At 45.8% G+C, this 26,883-nt stretch overlaps 1 protein-coding gene across 7 annotated transcripts in view; it reads left to right on the forward strand.

Moving 5' to 3' along the window:
• nav2a (neuron navigator 2a) overlaps positions 1-26,883 on the forward strand; it is a 298,168-nt gene that overhangs the window by 159,455 nt on the left and 111,830 nt on the right. Inside the window, exon 1 of one of the 7 annotated variants that reach the window (XM_071381947.1) lies at positions 17,689-18,218. The exons of the other annotated variants lie outside the window; for them this stretch is intronic. Within the exon in view, the coding sequence (XP_071238048.1) occupies positions 18,168-18,218 (51 nt within the window). The 5' untranslated portion in view covers positions 17,689-18,167. Of the gene's footprint in view, positions 1-17,688; positions 18,219-26,883 lie in introns of those variants that run through there. 7 annotated transcript variants of the gene reach the window in all.

The raw sequence follows: 26,883 nt of genomic DNA on the forward strand, positions 1-26,883 counted from the left end.
TGAATTATTGGTCTGCTTAGCAACGCTGCAGAAATGCCTCTGTGGAGAGAGCGATCGCTTGAATGCCATGTAAGGCTGTGCAGCGGGGGGAACGAGACGCAAGTGTGTGTGTGTGTGCGCATTTGAGTGTGTTTTGAGCAAGTGCTTGGCAACGTGTCCGTACCAAAACGTGACTTGGAGCGACTTTAAAAATAGAACAGAAATATCGTCACCATAACAATTGAATAACACACTGTCCACAATTCATCCCTTTTGTTATTACATGTACCTTACTGATTGTGTGGTGTGTCAAGGTAGCTCATCACGTTTTCTCTCCGTGTGTGACGTTGATACGGCAGCAGTCCTCACCATCAACTGGCTAGATTAACCCCTGATCACCCACACTTCTGTTCTGACTCGGGGATACGGAGGTGGTATGGTTTAACCCTACAGAGTATCAACTCTCTCTCTCTCTCCCTCTCTCTCTCCATATGCACCTTTTTCAAGATTCAGATCAGGTGTGTGTGTGTGTGTGTGTGTGTGGGTGTGTGTGTGTGTGTGTGTGTGTGTGTGTGTTGTAGTTCTTTCTTTACTGGAGGGTTGTGTATTTTAGGTGGCTGGTTCTTTGCTGGGGTGACAGCTCAGTCTAACAGAGAGAGACAGCCATGCCACTGCTGTGACTGTAGGCCATGGATCACTACACACAGGCTGCAGCTGTGTGTGCATGTGTTTCGAGTATACGTGTGTTAGTCGAGTCTCCGAAAAGCGAGACCTCTCTATCCAGTCCTGTCAGAGGGTGCTGTGTGGCGGCCCAATCCCTATGAGACTTGTAGACTTTGCCTCTCTACCAGCATACAGTAGTTAATCTACCCAGGCCAACCATGGTTTCCTTCACTACAGCCTAATTGCCTGGGAACCGCATGCTTCCCTCACCCTCATCAATTTTTACTCCCTTTTCCTCTCTCCCCCGTTGTCTTAGTCTTTTCTCCTCCCCTCTCCTTTCCTCTCCTAGGAGAGCAGAGGCAAGAGAGCTGGGAACAGAACATTGATATTTGGTCCAGAGATAACACAGTTCTCCATGGCCGCGTGGGGTCTGGCCCTGGCGTCTCTCTGCTCTCTCTATCCCCTCCTGGGTGAATCCTATCACAGTCTCTGGAGGACAGAAACTAACCGGGTGATGAGGAGGGAATGAGATGATCATCTCGAGAGGGTTCTGATTGCTGTGGGGGCTTCCGTTCTTCTAATAATTTTATATTTCTCTCGCTCCCTCTCTCGCCGTTTGTCTCCGACTCTCCTTCCCCCTCCTTCTCTCTCCCTTTCTCCTTCAATTTTCTTGGATTAATATAGGTTATTTAACTTTTCTGTCCTCGTTTGCAACACTCGTTTCCGAGTTCCAAACTGCCTCTGGAAGCAAGAACTGTTTGTTGGGAGCTTCATGAAATGGGTTTCCGTGGCCGAGCAGCCGCGCACAAGCCTAAGATCACCATGCCAACCGTCGGCTGGAGTGGTGTAAAGCTCGCCGCCACTGGACTCTGGAGCAGTGGAAATGCGTTCTCTGGAGTGAAGAATCACGCTTCACCATCTCGCAGTCCGACAGACGAATCTGGGTTTGGCGGATGCCAGGAAAACGCTACCTGCCTCAATGCATAGTGCCAACTGTATAGTTTGGTGGAGGAGGAATAATGGTCTGGGGCTGTTTTTCATGGTTTGGGCTAGGCCCCTTAGTTCCAGTGAAGGGAAATCTTAACGCTACAACATGCAATGACATTCTAGACGATTGTGTGCTTCCAACTTTGTGGCAACAGTTTGGGGAAGACCCTTTCCTGTTTCAGCATGACAATACCCCCGTCCACAAAGCGAGGTCCATACAGAAATTGTTTGTTGAGATCGGTGTGGAAGAGCTTAACTGGCTTGCACAGAGCCCTGACCTCAACCTCATCGAACACCTTTGAGATTAATTGGAACGCCGACTGCGAGCCAGGCCTAATCGCCCCACATCAGTGCCCGACCTCACTAATGCTCTTGTGGCTGAATGGAGGCAAGACCCCGCAGCAAATGTTCCAACATCTAGTGGAAAGCCTTCTCAGAAGAGTGGAGGCTGTTATAGCAGCAAAAGGGGGACCAACTCCATATTAATGCCCATGATTTTGGAATGAGATGTTCGACGAGCAGGTGTCCATGGCATACCTTTGATCATGTAGTGTAGATTGTCAACGATTGAGGGGGACATTGTGCACAAGGCAGCTGTCAATGATCACGTTAGGCTGCGTTTCATAATTTTTTTTTATGGCGGTTTGATCGCGGGTGAGGCACTAGTAATGTCTGCCGTTTTCGTTTTGTTTCAAGTGTATTTGTCTATAAAAATGCGTTCTGCTACTAAAATCTGTGAAATATATGCTAAACTGACAACGGAGTGAAGAGCAGAAATCTCAACTAGCAAGCAAGTCGCAGCAATGAAGAATTGAGCGTGCGCGCGTTCACGCGAAGGGGGGGGGGGGGGGGGGGCAAATCTGTCAGGGGGGAGATTTTCGGCACACCTGTGCCCGTTAATAAACACAATTTTCAACAGCGCATAGATAACAATAAGCCAGCAAATGACAACGGTTGTCACTCAACCAATAAAGGCTAATACCACGCAAGCCATTTTAGCATTTGAATCATGAAGGTGTGCAGTTGTGCAATATTAGGAACAGGCTGCCGACCTCGCGTTGTTCTGCGAGCGAAACTGGAAGGACACACACACAAAATGCTTTCTGCTACTAAGATCAGTGAAATGTAGGCTAAACTGACAACGGAGTGAAGAGCAGAAATCTCAACTAGCAAGCAAGTCGCAGCAATGAAGATTGAGTGCGTGCGCGTTCACGCGAATGGGTGGGGGGGATTCTGTCGGGGGGAGATTTTCCGGCACAACACCGGAATAAAAGTAAGCTACCCGAGACACAACTCACATCTGGCTACATGCTGAACGGGGTTTACAATATATTTTATTTTGATTGTTGAAGTTCACCATCAGCAATAGTTTTGGTAGTTTTGCTTAAACAATCAGTGTATATGTAACGGATGTGAAATGGCTAGCTAGTTAGCGGGTACGCGCTAGTAGCGTTTCAATCAGTTACGTCACTTGCTCTGAAACCTAGAAGTAGTGTTGCACCTTGCTCTGCAAGGGCCGCGGCTTTTGTGGAGCGATGGGTAACGACGCTTCGTGGGCGACTGTTGTTGACGTGTGCAGAGGGTCCCTGGTTCGCGCCCATGTCGGGGCGAGGGGACGGTTTAAAGTTATACTGTTACATATATGTAAATTTTTTGATATAATGACGACAAGCACTTTTGTGCAGCGCACTGTATGGCTGAAGCAAGAGGAGAAGAAAAGATTACTCTCTAAAAACTTCCAAACAGTCAAAACTATTCGATTTTGAGACAGCGTGAATCTAAAGTGCTATATATTCATTGGCCATGTCATAGCTAATTTGTAAATGATAAATATTGATACATTACTAGCTCAAACACTTAATCTGCAAAAATGACAAGTTAGTTAGTGGGTGATGTTGATTTCAGAACCAAAGTGGGGGAGACAAAAATCATAGGGTACATTGCCCCCCTAATTTGATAGTGGCCCGATGCCTAGCATCCTTTATGGCTCAGCTCAGATCTACATAGTACATCCACCATATACATATATACAAAAGTATGTGGACACACCTTCCAATTAGTAGATTCAGTTATTTCAGCAACACCGTTAACTTCAAGCACACAGCCATGCAATCTCCATGAACAAACATTGGCAGTAGAATGGTCTTACTGAAGAGCTGAGTGACTTTCAACATGGCACCGTCATAGGATGCCACCTTTCCAACAAGTCAGTTTCGTCAATATTCTGCCCTGCTAGGTCTGCCCCGGTCAACTGTTAGTGCTGTTATTGTGAAGTAGAAATGTCTAGGAGCAACAACGGCTTAGCCGTGAAGTGGTAGGCCACGCAAGCTCACAGAAAGGGACCGCCGACTGCTGAAGTGCGTAAAAATGTTGTCTGTCCTCAGTTGCAACACTCACTACCGAGTTCCAAACTGCTTCTGGAAGAAACGTCAGCACAAGAACTGTTCATCGGGAGCTTCATGAAATGGGTTTCCATGGCCGAGCAGCCGCACACAAGCCGAAGATCACCATGCGCAATGCCAAGTGTCAGCTTGAGTGGTGTAAAGCTCGCCGCCTATGGACTCGGGAGCAGTGGAAACGCATTCTCTGGAGTGATGAATTACTCTTCACCATATGGCATTCCGATGGACAAATCTGGGTTTGGCGAATGCCAGGAGAACGCTACCTGCCCCGAATGCATAGTGCCAACTGTAAAGTTTGGTGGAGGAGGAATAATGGTCTGGGTCTGTTTTCGTTGTTGTAATTTACACACACCACACGCGTACGCGCACACACACACAGAAGTCAACTCAGACAGATCCATCTCAGAGAGGCCCAGCTTATGAGCTCCATCAGCAGCAGATTTGAATTTAGAATGGAAAATGTTCATGCAACAAATGTTTGTGCGTCAAATCGTATCACGTCGAACCGAATCGCAACGACTCGTTCTCTAATCAAACCTAACCGCACCGAATCGTTTAAAACTAAAACGCAGCGTTCCTATATCAGAGCCCATGTATCTAGATACGTATAGAATTGTCTTGAAAGAAAAATATGCACATCCCTAGTCTTTATGAGAGAGGGAAATCATCTTTCCAGGCAAATGACTTGGCACACTGACATATTTGTTTGCAATGAAAGTACACATGCAGACTCTACTGGCCTCTAGTGGTGAGCATCCGTTATGTACTGCATCACCTCTCCCTCTATTGCTTAGCAGTGAATACAGCCAGAGTGGCACAATTGCCAAACCGGCAGGAAGTAGGTTGTCAAGGCCATCAATGCTGTGCGTGCGTGTGTGTGTGTGGGTGGGTGTGTGTGTTTGTCACAGTCAAAGGGCGTCACTGCCACTCCTTGTCTATGATGTATAAATGCTGCTCACTATACAAAACATTGCCTTTGTATTTAGAGAATGTCTCTGAACGAGGATGTGTGTTGTGTATAAGGTGAAAGGAGAATGTGTGTGTGCATGGGGGCGAGGGGGGGGGGGTGTCTTCACTATGCATTCATAGCACTTCTTGACAGAGTATTTTCAGGAGCGTGTTTTCTTTGATCTCCAGGGAGCACATTTCACCCCCCCCCCCCCCCCCACCTTCTCCATCTATTGTTTCACTGCCTCTATTTCACTCCCTCCCATCTATGCCTCCTCTCCTTTCCCTCTTTCCCTGCCTCAATATCTAACTGTGCATTGTCGCTGGTTCATTTATCCTTGGCTGTGGAAGTGGCTGTATATAGCCTCGTTATTCTTATTCTTATCGTGTTACTTTTCATTATGACTTTTTATTTTAGTCTACTTGGTACATATGTTCTTCTTCTTGAACTGCACTGTTGGTTAAGGGCTTGTAAGTAAGCATTTCACGGTAAAGTCTACACTTGTTGTATTCGGCGCATGTGACGAATACAATTTGATTTGATTTTACAGAGAGAGGAAGTTGGAAAAACTGCAATGACCGTAGCTTCTAGGAGCTTCTAGGAGCTTCTAGGATGCTGAACACCTCAGTCTGTTTATGGGGGTGACTAGGAATGAAGTCTAAGCATTGACAAGAAGTTAGAACGTATCTATAATCTTAGAAGTTGTTGCATGTTGTGTTTATATTTTTGGAGATAATGTACCTTCCTCCTTTCAGCCATACACACATTATTGTAACTATTTTATTACATTTCTTAATTTGTGGCATTGATCTGTCTGTCACTCTGTCACAGTTAGGGTTGTAAGTGAACCTTGCCTATTGTGGCAGCTTGTCACAGACCTTTCCAATGGACATGTCCACACGCACGCGCACGCACACACACACACACACACACAAATCATGTAATCAAAGTTTATTGGTCACGTACACAGATTTGCAGGTGTTATGGCAGGTGCAGCGAAATGCTTGTGTAACTAGCTCCAGCAGTGCAGTAGAATGTCTCGCAAATACAATACAAATGTGTATTTCTTTTTTTAACATATGAGAGTGAGTAAAGACTTTATGTGATGTGTATAATTTGGTAAATATATATATATATTTAAAAAAAAATAATAATCACATACACAGGATAGGTGCAGTGAAATGTGTTGTTTTAAATGGTCATTCATAGTAGTACAGCGTCCCTGGAGCAAATGAGGGTGTTATGTACAGTAGTAGGTATATTAGGATAAGGTATGTTGACAAAATAGTATATACAGTATCATTCAAAAGTTTGGACACACCTACTCATTCAAGGGTTTTTCTTTATTTTTTTCTATTTTCTACATTGTAGAATAATAGTGAAGACATAAAAACTATGAAATAACACATATGGAATTATGTAGTAACCAAAAAGTGTTAAACAAATCAAAATACAGTATATTTGAGATTCTTCAAAGTAGCCACCTTTTGCCGTAAGGACAGCTTTGTACACTCTTGGCATTCTCTCAACCAGCTTCATGAGGTAGTCACCTGAAATGCATTTCAATTAACAGGTGTGGCTTGTTAAAAGTTAATTTGTGGAATTTCTTTCCTTCTTAATGCGTTTGAGCCAATCAGTTGTGTTGTGACAAGGTATGGGTGGAATACAGAAGATAGCCCTATTTGGTAAAAGACCAAGTCCATATTATTGCAAGAACAGCTCAAATAAGCAAAGAGAAACGACAGTCCATCATTACTTTAAGACATGAAGGTCAGTCAATCTGGAAAATTTCAAGAACTTTGAATGTTTCTTCAAGCACAGTCGCAAAAACCATCAAGCACTATGATGAAACTGGCTCTCACGAGGACCGCCACAGGAAAGGAAGACCCAGAGTTACCTCTGCTGCAGAGAATAAGTTCATTAAATAAATGCTTCACAAAGTTCAAGTAACAGACACATCTCAACATCAACTGTTCAGAGGAGACTGCGTGAATCAGGCCTTCATGGTCGAATTTCTGCAAAGAAATGACTACCAAAGGACGCCAATAATAAGAAGAGACTTGCTGGGGCCAAGAAACACGAGCAATCGACATTAGACCGGTGGAAATCTGTCCTTTCGTCTGATGAGTCCAAATTTTAGATTTTTGGTTCCAACCGCTGTGTCTTTGTGAGACGCAGAGTAAGTGAACGGATGATCTCCGCATGTGTGGTTCCCACCACGAAGCATGGAGGAGGAGGTGTGATGGTGTGGGCAGGGGCGTTGCCCAAAAAGCTACCGTGCCCCTAACATAGAAATCAGAATGTTTCAGATTAAAATAACGTACTGAACAATATGTGTTACTAAATGTACTAACTATACGCTTCTGCTGCTCTATACTACAATTGTGCAAATTCTAGTTTCCACCTTCATCCTTTGCCTATATTAACAGTATTGCATTGGTTCCTAATGTTAACAAAAACTGTCTGTCATGAGATTTTTATGACGCTTTATTATGAATAACTACACAATTAGTGACTTATTTTTTTGTATATCGTATTGTATTCCGTTTTCATGAAGAAATTACCAATGATCCATGTTTCAGATTAAAGAATTTATTACCAATTCTTATAAACAAGGCTAACCCTCTTCTGTCCTATGCATAATTCCTAAATATATGCCCAAATAACATTCCCAAAATAAAGAAAATCCTGAACTATGTGGACTGCCAACGTAAATGTGGTACCTACAGAGAAACTGCAACTGTAGTGTCAAGACATTATTTGGGCATTCCTGAGTAAGTTCAACAGGAGATAAACCATAGCAGAAAATACTCTGAAACAGTATTTTGGGATGGTTGGGTAAAGATGCCTGATCTGATTATGGTTATACGTATTAATTTTCATCACAGATTTAAAAACAAATGATAGACAAATAATTCTCCAAACATTTAGGGGCCCCTACCTACCATGAATCATTCATGTCGTCGTCGTCCCCCCCCCTTAACAAAGCCCTTGAGTGTAGGGGTGCTTTTCGGGTGACACTGTCTCTGATTTATTTAGAATTCAAGGCACACTTAACAAGCATGGCTACCACAGCATTCTGCAGCGATACGCCATCCCATTCGGTTTGGGCTTAGTGGGACTATCATTTGTTTTTCAACAGGACAATGACCCAACACACCTCCAGACTGTGTAAGGGCTATTTGACCAAGAAGGAGAGTGATGGAGTGCTGCATCAGATGACCTGGCTCCCACAATCACTCACCCTCAACCCAATTGAGATGGTTTGGGATGAGTTGGACCGGGGAGTGAAGGAAAAGCAGCCAACAAGTGCTCAGCATATGTGGGAAATCAGTCAAGACTGTTGGAAAAGCATTCCAGGTGAAGCTGGTTGAGAGAATGCCAAGAGTGTGCAAAGCTGTAATCAAGGCAAAGGGTGGCTACTTTGAAGAATCTCAAATATATAAAATATATTTCGATTTTTTTAAACACTTTTTTCATAGTTTTGATGTCATCCCTATTATTCTACAATGTAGTAAATAGTAAAAATAAAGAAAAACCCTGCAATGAGTAGGTGTCCAATCTTTTGACTGGTACTGTACACACAGTGAGTAAACAACAGTATATGAACAGACTATGAGGTGACACGCACGTGCATGCATGCACACACACATACATACACGCACACACAGATGCAAGCACACACACACACACATCCATCTGCCCATCTGCCAGTAGTGTGATAGGAAGGTCTTATCTTAATAAGCATTTCTCTAGATAAAGGCTTTAAGTCTGTCTTTTATGAAAAGCCTGGTTCTCATTAAGAGCCATAACCAAGGCTTAGGGCTTATCTATGTTAGTGTCTGAATGAAAAGCACACCGCAATGACCGCCTATTGGAGAGAGTTGAATTTCTCCCAGTATTTGCTCAAATGATCTCAAAGCAAGTATCGATTCAGGATGTAGAGGGACCTTTAGTTAAGAGAGAGAACGAGCTTTGCTGAGAGCGATATTAAAATATCTTAACTACATTTCTTTATTATTGTCTGGGACGTCGGAAGGCTAGATAGTCATCTATCTCTCCGCGTGAGATTTAGCATCGACACGGAGTTCCGTTAATCAGACCATTAGATAAGAGCATGCATAATGTGTTGATAATGACTCTGGTCATTTGAATTATTGTAATTGGGTGTAATTTAATTCAAGGACTCAATTTAATTCTCAGACTTTGAACTTGATCAGGTGCTGGGTTCAGATAGCAGCTATGTTTTTGATTGGTGGTATTTGTGAATACATTTGATTACCGTGTGGACTCATATCTAGTTAATTGACCCTAATGGAATGATATAGATTGGCGGTAGATGTTTCTCTCCTCCCTTCCTCCTCCATACCCTCTTTACAATCAACAGCCTTGGAACCCTCTTAACCTCAAGCATTGTCTCAGGGACCATTGACATTAATGGTGCCCGTATTTGACCAGTTGTTTAGGCCTTCTAGAGACGTGTAGGGCCCAGTAGGTGAGAATGAAAGGGGAGGGGGATTGGACTCTATTTCCTGCTGCATTAGATTGCTAATTTCCCCTCACAGTGGATAAACTGGCTGGAGGTCTGGCTGACTTCATTGCTTTTTACCATGACAAAGGGGAAGGAGAAAGGGGAATGCATTCACATATCAAATCACATTTTATTTGTCACATGCGGTGTAGACCTTACAGTGAAATGATCACTTACAAGCCCTTCACCAACAATGCAGTTTTAAGAAAAATACACCTGAAAAAAAAGAAGGAATAAAAGTATTAAATAATTTAAGAGCAGCAGTAAAATAACAATAGTGAGGCTATATACAGGAGGTACCGGTACAGAGTCAATGTGCGGGGGCACCGGTTAGTCGAGGTAATTGAAGTAATACTGTATGTACATGTAGATAGAGTTAAAGTGACTATGCATAGATAATAAGCAGAGAGTAGCAGCATCGTAAAAGGGGGGGGGGGGGGACAATGCAAATAGTCGGGGTAGCCATTTGATTAGATGTTCAGTAGTCTTATGGATTGGGGTTAGAAGCTGTTTAGGAGCCTTTTGGACCTAGACTTGACACTCTGGTACTGCTTGTCATGCGGTAGCAGAGAGAACAGTCTATGACTAGGGTGGCTGGAGTCTTTGACAATCTTTTGGGCCTTCTGCTGACACCGCCTGGTATAGAGGTTCTGGATTGCAGGAAGCTTGGCCCCGGTGATGTACTGGGCCGTACGCACTACCCTCTGTAGTGCCTTGCGGTCGAAGGCCGAGCACTTGACATACCTGTTACGGCAGATTTCCTCCTCTTCGTCTGAAGAGGAAGTGTAGGGATCGGACCAAGACGCAGAGTGGAAAGTGTCCATGTTTTATTATGAAAATAAACTGAACACTACACGAAACAAAATAACAAGGAGAATCTAACCGAACAACAGTCCCGTGTGGCACGAACACTGACACGAAATACAAACACCCACAAACCACACGTGAAACCCCGGCTGCCTAAGTATGATTCTCAATCAGGGACAACGATTGACAGCTGCCTCTGATTGAGAATCATACCAGGCCGAACACAAAAAACCCAACAATGAAAACACACATAGACAACCCACCCCAACTCACGCCCTGACCATACTAAATAAATACAAACTAAGGGAAAATAAGGTCAGGAACGTGACAATACCAGGCAGTGATGCAACCAGTCAGGATGCTCTCGATGGTGCAGCTGTAGAAACTTTTGAGGATCTGAGGCTATGTAAGGGCTATTTGATCAAGACATAGAGTGATGGTGTGCTGCATCAGATGACCTGGCCTCCACAATCATTCGACTTCAACCCAATTGAGATGGTTTGGGATGAGTTGGACTGCAGAGTGAAGGAAAAGCAGCCAACAAGTGCTCAGCACATGTGGGAACTGTTGGAAAAGCATTCCAGGTGAAGCTGGTTGAGAGAATGCCAACATTGTGCAAAGCTGTCATCAAGGCAAAGGGTGGCTACTTAGAAGAATCTCAAATATAAAATATATTTTGATTTGTTTAACACTTTTTTGGTTACTACATGATTCCATGTGTGTTATATCATAGTTTTGATGTCTTCACTTTTATTCTACAATGAAGAAAATAGTAAAAATAAAGAAAACCCATTGAGTGAGTAGGTATGTCCAAACTTTTGACTGGTACTGTATGTAATAAATGTTTTGACAAATCGAGTCCAATTACCAATATAATGTCTTCCAAAATAATCTTGCTTTATGTAAATATCAATTTTTCACAAATTTGTATCCATTCTTCTGACTGTGATTTTCATGTCTGAGCTAAAAGAGAAATGGTTTGACTGGCTTAATTCCCCATCGACACACTGAAGCTCACACACATTACAGCTCACGCAGAGTGAATACACTCTGACTTGTTTGAATAGTTTGACTAATGTGTGAACAGCAGGTGTCTAAAATGTGTGATGACCAGAAAAACAAAGACGAAGACAAATCGCACCGTGTGCGTATGGACCGTGTGTCTGTGTGTCGGTAGAACACAGGCATTGCGCTCTCAATGACTGGCTATGTCCACTGTGGAATCTTATCAGATCAGAAAAGAAACGAGTATAATATCAGAGTGTGAAATCTAGGATATGTGTGTCTTTTTGTCTGCTTCTATCTGGATTTGTGTCTTTGTCTTTTTCAGTTTGTGCCACAATGAAAGTCTCAGACAGGAGCCTATATTGGCATTGATAAAGCCCACGACAGCACGCCTCTTCGCTTGCTCACTGAGGGAAGGCTAGATCGCTATCCCAGAAACCATCAGTCCAGAGCCGCCACAGCACTGCCTCCTTCTCTAATTCACACACAGACGTCACACACTGCTAATACACCATTTGATTCTCTGATACTGTTGACGTTAGACTCCGTTTCATCTATTTCAGGATAAGGATCTTGGCTTTTCCCCTTAGAACTAGCAGGTTATTTCTATAAAGAAGATCAATACAGAAATGTATAGATGGAAAATATAATGTACTATTCAATTATTCATTGGCATGGACCTGTTTCTATCGTTCTCAAAAGCGACACAAGGGAACGGCCTCGATCTGCTTTGATATCAGATATTTTCTAGAAGTGTTCATTCTGTTTTGTTTGGGTAGTGTTAGTATTCTAGCCTGGGTGGTGCCAGTCTGTTTCTGCTCTCTTGCCAACTCTTTATGGAATTGTCATGCCAAACGTGACAGTGTTTGTCTTGACAGTGTGTTTGGAGTAGGCAAAAGCACAAACAAAGCACACACAGGTCTGGGACTATTAGTATTCCTCTGTGACAGAGTATCTAGCCTAACAGTCACAAGCAACACACACTTTTTTATTGTCGTTTTTATGAGCCAAAACACTATTTTATGAGTAGTGTTTTGGCACGGTTATATAAAACAGACTCACTGTTGTTGTCGCTGTTGTCATCCTATATTCATATTGAATGCTGCATTACGTTATATCAATGTTAACAAACACAATATAATTATGCCCACAATATACCCAGAAATGTAATCTTATACAGTGCATTCGGAAAGTATTCAGACCCCTTGACGTTTTCTACATTTAAATCGTTTTTTTAATCGTTTTTTTTTACCTCATCAATCTACACACAATACCCCATAATGACAAAGCAAAAACCTGAAACTGAAATATCACATTTACATAAAAATTCAGTTTACTCAGTACTTTGTTGACGCACCTTTGGCAGCGGTTACTGCCTTGTGTCTTCTTGGGTATGACGCTACAAGCTTGGCACACCTGTATTTTGGGAGTTTCTCCAATTCTTCTCTGCATATCCTCTCAAGCTCTGTCAGGTTGGATGGGGAGCGTCGCTGAATAGCTATTTCCAGGTGTCTCCAGAGATGTTCGATCGGGTTAAAGTCCGGGGTCTGGCTGGGCCACAAAAACATTCAGAGATTTGTTCCGAAGCCACTCCTGCATTGTCTTGGCTGTGTGCTTAGGGTCATTGTCCTGTTGGAAGGTGAACCTTCGCCCCAGTCTGAGGTCCTGTATGCTCTGGAGCAGGTTTTCATCAAGGATCTCTCTGTACTTTGCTCCGTTCATCTTTCCCTTGATCCTGACTAGTCTACCAGTCCCTGCCGCTGAAAAACATCCCTGCTGCCACCACCTTGCTTCAATGTAGGGAAGGTATTGGCCAGGTGATGAGCTGGTGCCTGGTTTCCTCCAGACATGACGCTTGGCATTCAGGCCAAAGAGTTCAAGAGTTCAATCCTGGTTTCATCAGACCAGAGAATCTTGTTTCTCATGGTCTGAGAGTCTTTTAGGTGATTTTTGGCAAACTTCAAGCGGGCTGTCATGTTCCTTTTACTGAGGAGTGGCTTCCGTCTTGCTAGTCTACCATAATGGCCTGATTGGTGGAGTGCTGCAGAGATGGTTGTCCTTCTGGAAGGTTCTCCTATCTTCACAGAGGAACTCTGGAGCTCTGTCAGAGTGACCATCGGGTCACCTCCTTGACCAAGGCCCTTCTCCCCCGATTGCTCAGTTTGGCCAGGCTCTAGGAAGAGTCTTGGTGGTTTCAAATTTGGAGGCCACTGTGTTCTTGGGGACATTCAATGCTGCACAACGTTTTTGGTACCCTTCCCCAGATCTGTGCCTCGACACAATCCTTTCTCTGAGCTCTACGGACAATTCCTTCAACCTCATGGCTTGGTTAATTCTCTGACATGCACTGTCAACTGTGGGACCTTTATATAGACAGGTGTATGCCTTTCAAAATCATGTCCAATCAATTGAATTTACCACAGGTGGACCCCAATCAAGTTGTATAAACATCTCAAGGATGATCAATGGAAACAGGATGCACCTGAGCTCAATTTTGAGTGTCATAGCAAAGGGTCTGAATACTTATGTAAATATTTTTTATTTAACCCCTTTTTTCTCCCCAATTTCGTGATATTCAATTGCGATCCAATTTACAATCTAGTTTCATCGCTGCAACTCCCCAACGGGCTCGGGAGAGGCGAAGGTCGAGTCATGCATCCTCCGAAACATGACCTGCTTCTTAACACCCGCCTGCCACATGTGTCGGAGGAAACACAGTTCAACTGACGACCGAAGTCAGCCTGCCGGCGCCCGGCTGCCACAAGGAGTCACTAGAGCGCGATGAGCCAAGTTAAACCCCCTCCGGCCAAACCCTCCCCTAACCCGGACGACGCTGAGGCCAATTGTGCACCGCTTTATGGGACTCCCGGTCACGACGGGTTGTGACACAGCCTGGGATCAAAACTGGGTCTGTAGTGACGCCTCAAGCACTGTAATACATTGCCTTAGACTGCTGCGCCACTTGGGAGGCCCCTCTTTTCAATCCATTTTAGAATAAGGCTGTAACGTAACAAAAGGTGGAAAAAGGGAAGGTGGTCTGAATACTTTCCAAATGCACTGTATTTCCAGGTATATTTGTATTTCCTGTACCTGTGCTAGAATCAGATAGAGAAGGATTAGACAGTGATGTCATACATCTCAAGATTATTCAGGAGGTATGAAGGATCATCCCCACCAATGATGTTGTTTGTGTACATGATGTCGGTGTGAACTGAACGAAATGATTGGACTCACATGTACACTTTATGACATAATGTCGGTCTGATCCTTCTTTATCTAATTCCAGTTCCTGTGTCTCAACCCTGTCTTTCTGTGTGAGGTCACAGCCCCCCTCCCGGTCCGGGATAACCATATTAATTAGTTCTGCCCATCTGTTTCTACTGGGCTTACGTCAATTCAGAGACCTCCCTTAGATGCCCTTCTCGCCTCTTTCGCTCCTTCGCTCCTTTCCTGCGTTAGTGTCACAAAGAGCACGTCAGTCAGACAAACAGGGCCATTGAACGTGGTCACTCCTGGGACCATTGGACCACGGTTAGGCTAACACAATCGGACACCATCGCCATCTAAACAGTGTGCGGTGGCGTCGATAGGGAGGGTGGGGCCATGAGGTAGAGGTCACGGGTTGGTGATGATGTCACATGACCTGCAGAGGGTAGGTCGTAAGGTCACCCTCGAATGGGATGGTGGTAGGACTGAATAACCGTTGTAGGCTGACTAAAGAGATTGACGTTTTTTTGTGTGTGTTTACGCAGAATTCATGGCTCTAGCGACGAGAGGTTTCTGGTTTGTCGCCGAAAGGTACTCAAGTTGCTGGTCTATGTTGTATGTTTTGTCCACTTTCTGAATGATTCCGATTTGATTGGCGTGTGATTGATATACCTATCTGATCCTTTCATTTCCCTTCCTCAATATGAACTGGGATGTGGATAAGTGCCCCAGATGCTACCAATGCGTGATTATGGGAGCTCTGTCCTCTGCTGTGTTCAACATTCAGCACTCAGCACCTGCTGCCTCAGGGAATGTTCTGAGCTGTTTTAATGGCTCCGATTTCTACCTGTGTGGGGATCACAATGGCGCTCAACTTGACGCCGCGAGTCACTGTGGGTGTGACTCATTCACCGAGATGCTTTTAATTGCAGAGCTTTAGATCCCCACTTAGGATTTAGTACTCATCGGGGGGGAGGCTCAGGGATTGCCTGTTTCTGAATAGAGAGAACAGACACACACACACCGGCATGCACACACACACACACCAAAAGATAACAGAAACAACCCAGGTTAACCACTTAGTACCAAACACCCTTTTATTTACCTCTACAGTGACAAAATTGACTACGCTTCAGTGTTGCTATGTAGAATCTTGTTGTTTCCAGGGATTAAGTTGATGTTTATATATTTATACACATGCCCACACACACAGCAGGTGAAATCTGACCAGCCTGCTCACTGCAGCATATTTAGATGTTTCTTTCATTAGCAGGGTCACAGCTGGTACCCATAGCAACCAGGGCCCAGATGGCATTCCGTGATTTGGACTGTTTCTGCCTGACTGCACCATAATGTGAACTAAACTGTGTTATAATCATACATCACGTTATTATGGTAATGCAACACTGGCCTTCCTATTAGGTCTGTGAGGTGAGAGAGAGAGAGAGAGAGAGAGAGAGAGAGAGAGAGAGAGAGAGAGAGAGAGAGAGAGAGAGAGAGAGAGAGAGAGAGAGAGAGAGAGAGAGAGAGAGAGAGAGAGAGAGAGAGAGAGAGAGAGAGAGAGAGAGAGAGAGAGAGAGAGAGAGAGAGAGAGAGAGAGAGAGAGAGAGAGAGAGAGAGAGAGAGAGAGAGAGAGAGAGAGAGAGAGAGAGAGAGAGAGAGAGAGAGAGAGAACTGAATTGATAGTGGTCTATCGTTTCTTGCCATTTCTCCTCTCCATATATTTTATCTACACCCAGACCCCCCCCCCCCACACACACACACACCCTCATCCCATAACAGCCAGCATCAGGACCACCCCAACCCCCCACTCTCCACCTAACCCTCGAGAACCAGGCAGCGGGGGTCCTCCAAAACAAAGCCCCCTTCCGCAACGGGGCCCCATTGTCCAGGGGACACGGAGATTAATCTCCTCCTCCCAGGGTTCTGAAACAAAACACACCCTGCGGTTCTCTGCTCCACCACTTAATGGGCTTCTTTTTTTGTTGTTGTTGCTGTTAAACACATGAACTAAATGGCCACATCTTCTCTGCCTCTATGGCCATAGTCCACAGTCATTAAATCCACAGATGCTTATAGGGCTTAAATGAAATGGATGTGTTATAAGGTGAGTTGACAGACTAGTAGTGAGCTGGAGTTGTGTGTGTGTGTGTGTTGTGCTGCACGCTGGCTGGATTGTTCAACTATGTAACTACTGCATCGGTGTGGGAGAGTGCGGTAGAATTCGATGCATTTGGTATGAGAGAGAAATAGGGAAAGTGTGCTTCTACTGTATTGAAACACCATTTGGTAGCATGAGTTCAGTAGCTGTGTTGTTGACAGGGTTTCAAGGTCTTCAGGGCTCTTTGAATGTCTTCAGGGCTATGGCAGTGTCGTCGATGCAACATAGCTAAAAGCATGTTTGAAAATGTGCCGAGTCCTGGTAAGGATCTCGTATCCAGTAGTTTGGAAACTTTCGCTGCGTCTTGGGCGATTCCCAAAGTTCAAATCCGGCTTGTAATTTGTGGTCGGCGGCGGCGGTGTGTGTGTAGGGGGTTGGATTGTGCTCAGATGGAGGGCATTGCGCGGGGAGTGCGTTACACGCACGCACACGAGTGTACACACACACACACACACAAACTGTGCAGCAGTAAGCTGTGGGTGAATGGTGATCAGAGACCGGACTGTTCCATGTTTGGTTATGGAAAATAAAACCTTTCCTCTCTTTTTTTGAAAGAAAGGACTGGTTAAATAAAGAACACATAGAAAACAGAGAGGGGTAGTTAGGAGGCCAATGTGGTTTGTCCTCTAACCTACCCTCCTTCACCCACTATTCACCCCCTTTTAGTATTATCATGCACCAGCATCCACCCTTTTTTTTGGTGGGGGTGATCACAGAGGCTAGGAGGTTAAGAGGTCTCTCTCCTTTTCTCTCCTTTCTCTTCTCTCTCTCCTCCCCATATGACGGATGGCCCATTGAAGAGCGATAGCACAATGCCCAGCGTTGCCGAGGGCGTCTGGGGGAGGGATGCGGGAGGTGGAGGAGGCGGGGTGGAGTGGGAAGCGGAGAAGAAGGGGGTTCCCCTCCATTGGTCCTCCTCCTTTTTCTCCCTCTGTGTGTGTGTGTGTGTGTTTGGTTTGGCTAGCCCTCAGACAGAGCAGTGGTACAGCGGTAGAGGTGGTGGAGCTCCTCTTGACTGAAGCATCTATTTCCCTCCTCCAGCTGCGGACCCAGAGGGGGTGGAGAGAAAGGAAGGAAGGGGGGAGGCTGTGAGCACCGGCCCCAGGCACAGTGAGACCTGCTGGGCTAGAGATAGGTGCAGGAGCAGGCTCTTTATCTGGATATATATAGTGGATTTTGTGGATCCTACTGCTTTACATATTTCTCCGGAACTTTCTTGGATCTCTCGCTCCCTCTAACTTTTTGGACCTTCTCAAAACCTTCTCTCATTTGATCTCTCTACCTCTCTACTGTACCTATCTACCCTCTCCTTCTGTGGATCTCTTCTTGGTTAATTGGCCGCCTGACCACAGTCCTGTTTCTTCCTTTGGTTCTGATGGATTCTGTCTGGTCCTGGCTAGCCGTTGATCCTCCCATTCCTACCTAGGACAGGTGTGTGAGGGGGGAAGAGGAGGAGAAGGAAGAGCGAGGAGGAAGATGAATGTGCTGCTGTGTCGCTGGGAGCAGAACAACGTCACCATGAAGCTGGTAAATACGTCCAGGTCAACCCAGGGGTCAATCTGGGCGGGCTTCTTTTTGAGGTTTTTAAAGGGGTCGCAGAAGTAGTTGTGAAGGAGACCTCCTTTAGAGGATTGTACTTGTGACTATTTGTCAGAGATACTGTTCACTGCACTGTATGCACGCTGTACAATTCTCTCCCCACCTGGCTAGATATCTCACTCTCCTCTCGTTGTGTCCTTTCGGCGAGTAGAACACGTCCATTGTATTTCAACGCTCCACAAAAAGGACACTGCAATCGCTGTAAAAGAAAAGCTCGTTCAAACGACGATCCTCTCTTTTCCCTCCACTTGATTCCAGTCGTTCCACGCCCCAGCACAGTTCCGTTCTGTCCCTCTGATGTTGACCTTGTGTTCCTTTCCGGTTGGCTAACGCTCGTCTCCTCACCTGCCTACAGCGTTCACTTGCGGCGTCAGATTGCACAGGCGAGCTAATCGATGTCTGTCCGTGGGGGAAATGGCTGAAGCCATGCGCGTTTTTCCCCTTCACCTAGTGTTGCTGTGTTGTAGCGCTGCTTTGATGTCTGTATGGAAAGTCCAAACAGGCTTAGTAAGGTATTAGCCATCGCAGGTTGAAGAGTGTTGAGCGTGAGACTCTGAGAGAGCATGCGTGTGTTTTTTTTGGGGGGGGGGGATTATTCTTAGAAATTGACAGAGTATTAACAGAGAGACGGGCGGGCTGGGCAAGTAGAAAGACAGGCACGTAGACAAATGGACGGGCAGACGGACAGACAGGAGGTTTACTGCGTTACTTCTCTGTGTTTGGCGTCATACAGTGCTGACTGTATTAATAATAGTGAACAGGATCTGGGGCCCACTGATAGACACAGTATCAGTCAGGTACAAAGAAGTCATGTGGTGTGAGCTGATGGGAAAATATTCATTGAATTACATGATACCTTATGCCCTATAGAAGGAGATCTGAGTGACATGTGGTATTACAGGTTACCCACTGACTCGTCCCAGGTTAACAGACTTGAAAGGAAGAGTAGAATCTCTCTTCCCCTCTCCTTCTTTTCCTTCCTCTCCGTACTAATCCCTAGTTCTTATCTCATCTTCAGCGAGTGACTAGTCAGACACAGTCAGTAAACCAGTCAGTGGTCGGTAGAGCAGGCAGGTTATTGCTAGTCTGGAGAGGAGAGATGATAAGACTGTTTAATTATATACCACTGCCTTCACACGGCATGACTGACAGAAGACCCACAGGGCGCAGGGGTCGTGTGTGTGTGTGTGTGTGTGTGTGTGTGTGTGTGTGTGTGTTTCAGTGTGTATTTTTCTCTTTGAGTTTGTGTGTGTGTGTGCATATTTTCCCATGTGTGAGTGTGTGTGCATATGCACGTTTGTGTGTGTGTGTGTTTATGTATTTCAGAAATTAAAATGACCTTTCATTTTGATGATGTGTAGTCAATGTCCACCACCTACTTCGTCCTAATAAAGGACTATTGATTATCGACTGATATGACCTTTTCTGAACTTATTATGGACATATGGGCCAGGCAACATCAATCACAATGGAAGATTTATACCAGAACACAAGCAGTATCTTATTGAAATTCTGGAGATGAGAGAGGAGGAGGAGGGGTCGAGCGAGGGAAAGGAGGGAGGACACTTCTAGGGATGAAAGGAAGCTTTCTCATTCTCAAGGATAGAGTGGTAGAGATTTCAAGAAAAGTGTGTGTGAGAGAAAGCGAGAGAGACAAGACGGACAGTACGAGGGAGATGTGTGTGCGCGCTTACGTGCATGCGTCTCCCTGTGTGTGTGGTGTGTGATAAGTGTCGGCTAATTAGCTGTGTGTTGTTTGTGTTGCTCACTCAGATCAGACAGCTGTCTGTATTGGTTTGAGTGGAGGAGGAGGGGCTAATGTATTTAACGATGGCACTCTGTGCCAAAGAGGGAGGGTTCCACACTAGCCGCTAACACACTTGGCCTCGATAGCCGTGCTGCTGCCACAGGTCTGCACAATAGCTACAGGTGTAGCCTGAACACACACTCATGCACGCACACACACACACACACACACACACACACACACACACACACACACACACACACACACACACAATCACTCACACGCTTGCACGCACCCATGCACACGCCCCCATCGGATAACAAATCACTTCTGTCCTGTAGATTTGCCCACTTCATAACTAGGTCCATATGTTTACCATCAGAGTAGAGTACAGAATAAGTACACCATCTCAACCTGTGGTGGGGTTGGAAAAGAAGGAGATGAAGAGGAGAGGGGGAAGGATGGAGGAAAGAAGGGGGGGGGAGCGGAGTGGGTGGGGAGGGGGGGGGGTATCCGTTGTGGCTTCCAGGCGTCGCTGACCACAGCTCTTTCATATTACAGAGTACAAGCTCAGACATGACAAGGGTCATTTAGGGTGGGCCTGATATCGTTCCGTAGCTATACTTGTAAGCTGTGGGCTTAAACCACTTAAAAGAGCTGTGTGTGTGTCCACCACAGATTGCAGAGAGAGAACGTGCAGTGTAGGAAGCCATCCTCAGCCCTAAACCACTACGCTACAGGGGCCAGGACATCTAGATCTCTGCCCTGGTCTGTGGTGCCATCCTCAGCCCTTAACCACTATGCTACAGGGGCCAGGACATCTAGATCTCTGCCCTGGTCTGTGGTGGGGGGTTTGGTTTCTCAAAGAGTTGGACTATGCTTATAGAAAGGCCTCCCCATCACCCTATTATAAGCTGAATACATTCTCTCTTTCTGTCTCTCTCTCTCTCTCCCCCTCCCTTTCTGGTCCTCATTACCCATTTATTCCTACGATGAGTTGTGACAGGTATTGAGTGGTTAGCAGCAGCAGTTCGACAGCCAGCCCCCCCCCCTCCCTCCCTCTCCCTGCAGTACAAATTGTTGTCATATCATGCAGCGGATGAATACTGATTTCCCATGAGCCATCTGTTTGTTAAGGTATTCACTGATTGGCTGAAACCTATGAGAGGTCTGGGTTCAGGGTCTGGCCTGTCACTCAAATATATATATTTTTTTTAATTGTACTTTCTAGCATGTGTGTTTCGGGTGGAGGTGACGTCATTCAAAATAGTACCAAAGTGTGTGTGTGTGTGTAACAAGGGTGAAATAACACTTCCAAGGGCCACTGTGATAGTGGTAAGCGATTTACCCTAAACACTGCGGTTACACCACCTCCTTTTCTGGGTCCTCCCCTTCAGATGGGAATTGGGTAGCGTTGGATAGCTATCCATCATTCTCCCATCAGACATCTGGTGCCTAACCTGACATGGGCTGAAAGTGTCGCAAAATGTTAGCGCCAGCCCTAGCCGTATGGACGCTGAGAGGACAGAATTGGTTTGAGGGTGATGGAAGGGTGAGGTAGCATGTTAGGCTATGACTGGAAAGTGGAGGTGCGTGTGTGTGTGCAGTACACTATGCCGGCGATATGATCCTTTACAATGGAAAAACACTAATGCGCATATTCATACTCTTCAGATTCACTGCCAAAGGCAAGAAGTGATAGTTTAAGGACAGTGAACATTCTCTCTGTGAAGAAGACATCACATAGCTCGGAGATGATAGATGGGGAAATCTCAGGTTATGAGGGTAGACTTTCCCCTTTTGTCCACCTGTCTCCGGGTTCTCAAATGTGTCAGACCTCCCCTGAACAAGTGTGTGTGCATATGTGTGTTCTCTATTTACAGTGCCAGGTGTGGAGGGTGTAAGAGGACAGTTGAAAGGCTGTCAGAGGTATTGGCCTGTTATTCTGTTACCTCTGACACACAGACATTCATCTTGTTTACACTACCTGTCTGGGGGTCTGAGCCTAGCAGCACCTTGGGAAGGGGAGGAGACTATTGAGCTGGGATGGGAGGGTTATGGGTTGGGAAGAGGGGGGCTGAGAGCTAGGAGGAGGGATATGAGAGAAGAGTTGACTCAATGATTGAGTGAGTCATAGAGAGAGAGAGAGAGAAAGAGTTTAAAAGTGGAGTGCGTTTGAGACGGTGACTTAGAGCAAGTTGGAGAAGAGCAGAGACAGAGACAGCACGTGACAGAGTGGTGTAAAATGGGAAGTTGGTAAACAGAGTGGGTAGTAGAGAGAGATGTGAGAAGGAAAGGCGGACAGCGTGGCTATATTTACCACCTCGTCTACGTGACAGAGCGCCGCTATAACGAGCGCTCATCTCTAGTCCTGTCTTTTTGGGGAGTTTTCTGGACCTACAGCCTCTTTCCCTATTCCTGTCCCCCTCTGCCCTACCCGAGGGGCCTGGATGGCGGTGTGTGTGGGCCTCGGTGTGCCTGTCAGGGGACCCAGCCGCTTCTCCTGTGAGCACTTTAAAACGGTAAGGGCCTTGAGTGGCTTGCTGAGAGAGGGTTACGATCTGGGAGAAAGAGACGAGGTGAATGTAGAAAAGAGAAAAACATGAAAAATAGATAATGTATTAGAAGTGGGAAAAGTGAGAGAGGAGGGAGGATGAAAGAAGAAGTGATGAATGGAACAGGGAAGATGAGAGGAACAAGGAGAAAGAGAAGAGAGAGACCAGGCACTGATGGTAACATGAGAGAGAGAGAGAGAGAGAGAGAGAGAGAGAGAGAGAGAGAGAGAGAGAGAGAGAGAGAGAGAGAGAGAGAGAGAGAGAGAGAGAGAGAGAGAGAGAGAGAGAGAGAGAGAGAGAGAGAGAGAGAGAGAGAGAGAGAGAGAGAGAGAGAGAGAGAGAGAGAGAGAGAGAGAGAGAGAGAGAGAGAGAGAGAGAGAGAGAGAGAGAGAGAGAGAGAGAGCTGATAAACAGAGGGAAAGGAAAAGAGAGCGGAACGGATGTATAGAAAGTGAAGAAGAGGAGTCAACCCTAAATAGCTGGTCTGGCGTTGAGCCAGGTCCCTCTGAGCACTTACAGAGGAAATTGTGTGTATTTATGGAGAGAGGCGGACAGGGGCAGGTAGCATGCTGTGTGTACAGTATTAGTATTTTATTCCTGATCCCCATTAGCTGCTACCAAGACAACAGCTACTCTTCCTGGGGTCCAATCACAATTACATACAACAAAACAATGCATAACACAACACATTATTACACACTACTATACCATAACATATCTACAATACAAAATCAATAATACAGAAAATTATGTTTCCTCCGACACATTGGTGCGGCTGGTTTCTGGGTTAAGCGAGCAGTGTGTCAAGAAGCAGTGCAGCTTGGCAGTGCAGCTTGGCAGGGTCGTGTTTCAGAGAACACATGGCTCTCGACCTTCGCCTCTCCCGAGTCCGTACGGGAATTGCAGTGAAGACTGTAACTACCAATTGGATATCAAGAAATTGTGGAGAAAAAGGGGTAAAAAGTTTTTTTAAATAAAACATTTTTTGGTCACATGCGCCGAATACAACAGGTGTAGACCTTACAGTGAAATGCTTACTTACAAGCCCTTAACCAACAATGCAGTTTTAAGAAAAATGAGTGTTAAAATATTTACTCAAATAAACTGAAGTAAAAAATAAGAAAATAGAAAAATTTACAAAATAACAAATAATTAAAGAGCAACAATAATCTAACAGTAGCAGATTTTACTGCTTGACTGAGTTACATGACGTGGAATAGAGTTCCACTCTATTCACTGTGCGTTTTCCTATAGTTTATTTCTGGACCTGAAGAGACCAGTGGTGGCATGTCTTGTGGGGTATTGTATGAGTGACCGAGCTGTGCGCTCGTTGCTTAAACAGAAAGCTTGGTGATTTCAACATGTCAATACCTCTCGCAAAGACGAGCTGTCGATTTGGGACAAGGGCGAGAGGTTTGAGCAAACTTGGTGTACTGTACTTGCAAAAATCACTCAAGTTACAGAATTTTGTCAGTTGTTCTTTTACGCACCTGGGAGTAGAAACCTCACTTCAGGAGCGAAAAAGTAAACGAGTGAAATTGTATTTTCCGTGCCCAGTGCTATGCCATTAGGAAATTGAACGGAGTTTAACTTCCTGGCGAGATGCCAATGTATGTGGCATCTCGTGAGTTCGGGTGTTTTCTTAACGTGGTTCTCTTTCACTTCACTAGATTAAGACATAATGGTATGTTAAGTGTCGTGCTGTTTTAGGCTGCTTTGTGAATGCTGGTGGGGGGTGTGGACGTGTGGACGTGTGGACGTGTTTAACTACTTGTGGGGACCAAAAGTCAAATGCTATTTCTACGGGGTTTAGGGTTAAGGTTAGAATTAGGGTTAGGAGCTAGGGTTAGGGTTAAGGTTATGTTTTTGGATTAAGGTTAGGGTTAGGGAAAATAGGATTTTGAATGGGACTGAATTGTGTGTCCCCACAAGGTTAGTTATACAAGACTGTGTGTGTGTGTGTGTGTGTGTGTGTGTGTGTGTGTGTGTGTGTGTGTGTGTGTGTGTGTGTGTGTGTGTGTGTGTGTGTGTGTGTGTGTGTGTGTGTAGCACACAAGTCAAAGGATGCATGGCAAACAAAGTGAAAGATGAAAGAGTAAGTTAATCCCTTCTCTTTACACACGCATGCATGTACACACACACACACACACACACACACCTGTTTGGCATTCCCTACTTCAATCAGTATGCAATGACTAGCTGTGAGAGTATGCCTTTGACATCAAAGCATCCACTCCAATCACCATCTCTTCTCTTCCGAAAGTCCCTACCAACACAAGTAAAGGGCATGTCAGTGTGATGAGCTGCCTGTCCTCTCCCTCTCTCTCTACCTCCCCAGCCCATGACCCAGCCCTGTAGGGAGAGGCCTGTGTGCGTCATGCCCTCTGCGGGGCATCATATGCTGAATTGATGAGTCAGCAGGCCTGGGTGGTGTTTGGAGGCTGGTTGTGGGGCGTGTTTGTGTGGCACGGCCAAGGCATGCAGTGGGAGAGAGACAGTTGTGTGTGGGCTAAGGGCATCTGTGTGTGTGGTCGTGTTCATAGAACATTGTTGTTTGTTTACTGGTCCGAGTGTGTGACCCTTTAGATGACACACGCGCACACACACACCAGATCCCAGCCGCTCAGTGTCACATTGCATTCCCTTGGAGGGAATGTCCCTCTTACCAATTTACAGCTCCCAAAAAAAGAACCCCAGTCCTGGGATGAGAGGGTGGGATTACTGGGAATTTTCGAGAATGTTGCTGATGTGGGATTTCCCCTCCTGAAAGAATCATTGATTAACAAGTAACAAACACAACACTGATGAAATAGAAAATCCACTCATCGTTTTCCCTGTTTGACATTTTAGGTCTGTCTTCCCCGCTGACTTTATTTACAAACTCAACACTAAAATGGATTATTATACTATTATGAACACGCATATTAGCGTGGGGGTGGGATGCTGTCAGTACGGTTGGTGGGATGCTGTCAGTACGGTTGGTGCGATGCTGTCAGTACGGTTGGGGTGATGCTGTCAGTACGGGTGGTGGGATGCTGTCAGTACGGTTGGTGGGATGCTGGCAGTACGGTTGGTGCGATGATGTCAATCCCGTTGGTGCGATGCTGTCAGTACGGCTGGTGCGATGCTGTCAGTACGGTTGGTGGGATGCTGTCAGTACGGTTGGTGCGATGTTGTCAGTACAGTTGGTGGGATGCTGTCAGTACGGTTGGTGGGATGCTGTCAGTACGGTTGGTGCGATGTTGTCAGTACAGTTGGTGCGATGATGTCAATCCCGTTGGTGCGATGCTGTCAGTACGGCTGGTGCGATGCTGTCAGTACGGTTGGTGGGATGCTGTCAGTACGGTTGGTGCGATGTTGTCAGTACAGTTGGTGGGATGCTGTCAGTACGGTTGGTGCGATGCTGTCCGTACGGTTGGGGTGATGCTGTCAGTACGGTTGGTGCGATGCTGTCCGTACGGTTGGTGCGATGCTGTCAGTACGGGTGGTGGGATGCTGTCAGTACGGTTGGTGGGATGCTGGCAGTACGGTTGGTGCGATGATGTCAATCCCGTTGGTGCGATGCTGTCAGTACGGCTGGTGCGATGCTGTCAGTACGGTTGGTGGGATGCTGTCAGTACGGTTGGTGCGATGTTGTCAGTACAGTTGGTGGGATGCTGTCAGTACGGTTGGTGGGATGCTGTCAGTACGGTTGGTGGGATGCTGTCAGTACGGTTGGTGCGATGCCGTCAGTACGGTTGGTGGGATGCGGTCAGTACGGTTGGTGGGATGCTGTCAGTACGGTTGGTGTGATGCTGTCAGTACGGTTGGTGCGATGCTGTCAGTACGGTTGGTGCGATGCTGTCAGTACGGTTGGTGCGATGCTGTCAGTACGGTTGGTGCGATGCTGTCAGTACGGTTGGTGCGATGCTGTCAGGACGGTTGGTGGATGCTGCCAGTACGGTTGGTGCGATGCTGTCAGTACGGTTGGTGCGATGCTGTCAGTACGGTTGGTGCGATGCTGTCAGTACGGTTGGTGCGCTGCTGTCAGTACGGTTGGTGCGATGCTGTCAGTACGGTTGGTGGGATGCTGTCAGTACGGTTGGTGGGATGCTGTCAGTACGGTTGGAACTAATCAGATATGGTCTGGAAGAGCGGGGCTTTTCCCTGTGATGTGGAGATTTCCCAGAGTGGCTGACAGCACAGTCAGACACGGATCAAAGGCATCTTCTGGTGTGTTAAGTGCTGTTTTAGGCTTCTTTGCTAACGGGGTAATAACCCTAATAGTTTACAGGTTATTAGTGTAAGTGGG

This window comes from Salvelinus alpinus, chromosome 33 (assembly GCF_045679555.1).
Source record: "Salvelinus alpinus chromosome 33, SLU_Salpinus.1, whole genome shotgun sequence".
Lineage (NCBI taxonomy): Eukaryota > Metazoa > Chordata > Actinopteri > Salmoniformes > Salmonidae > Salvelinus > Salvelinus alpinus.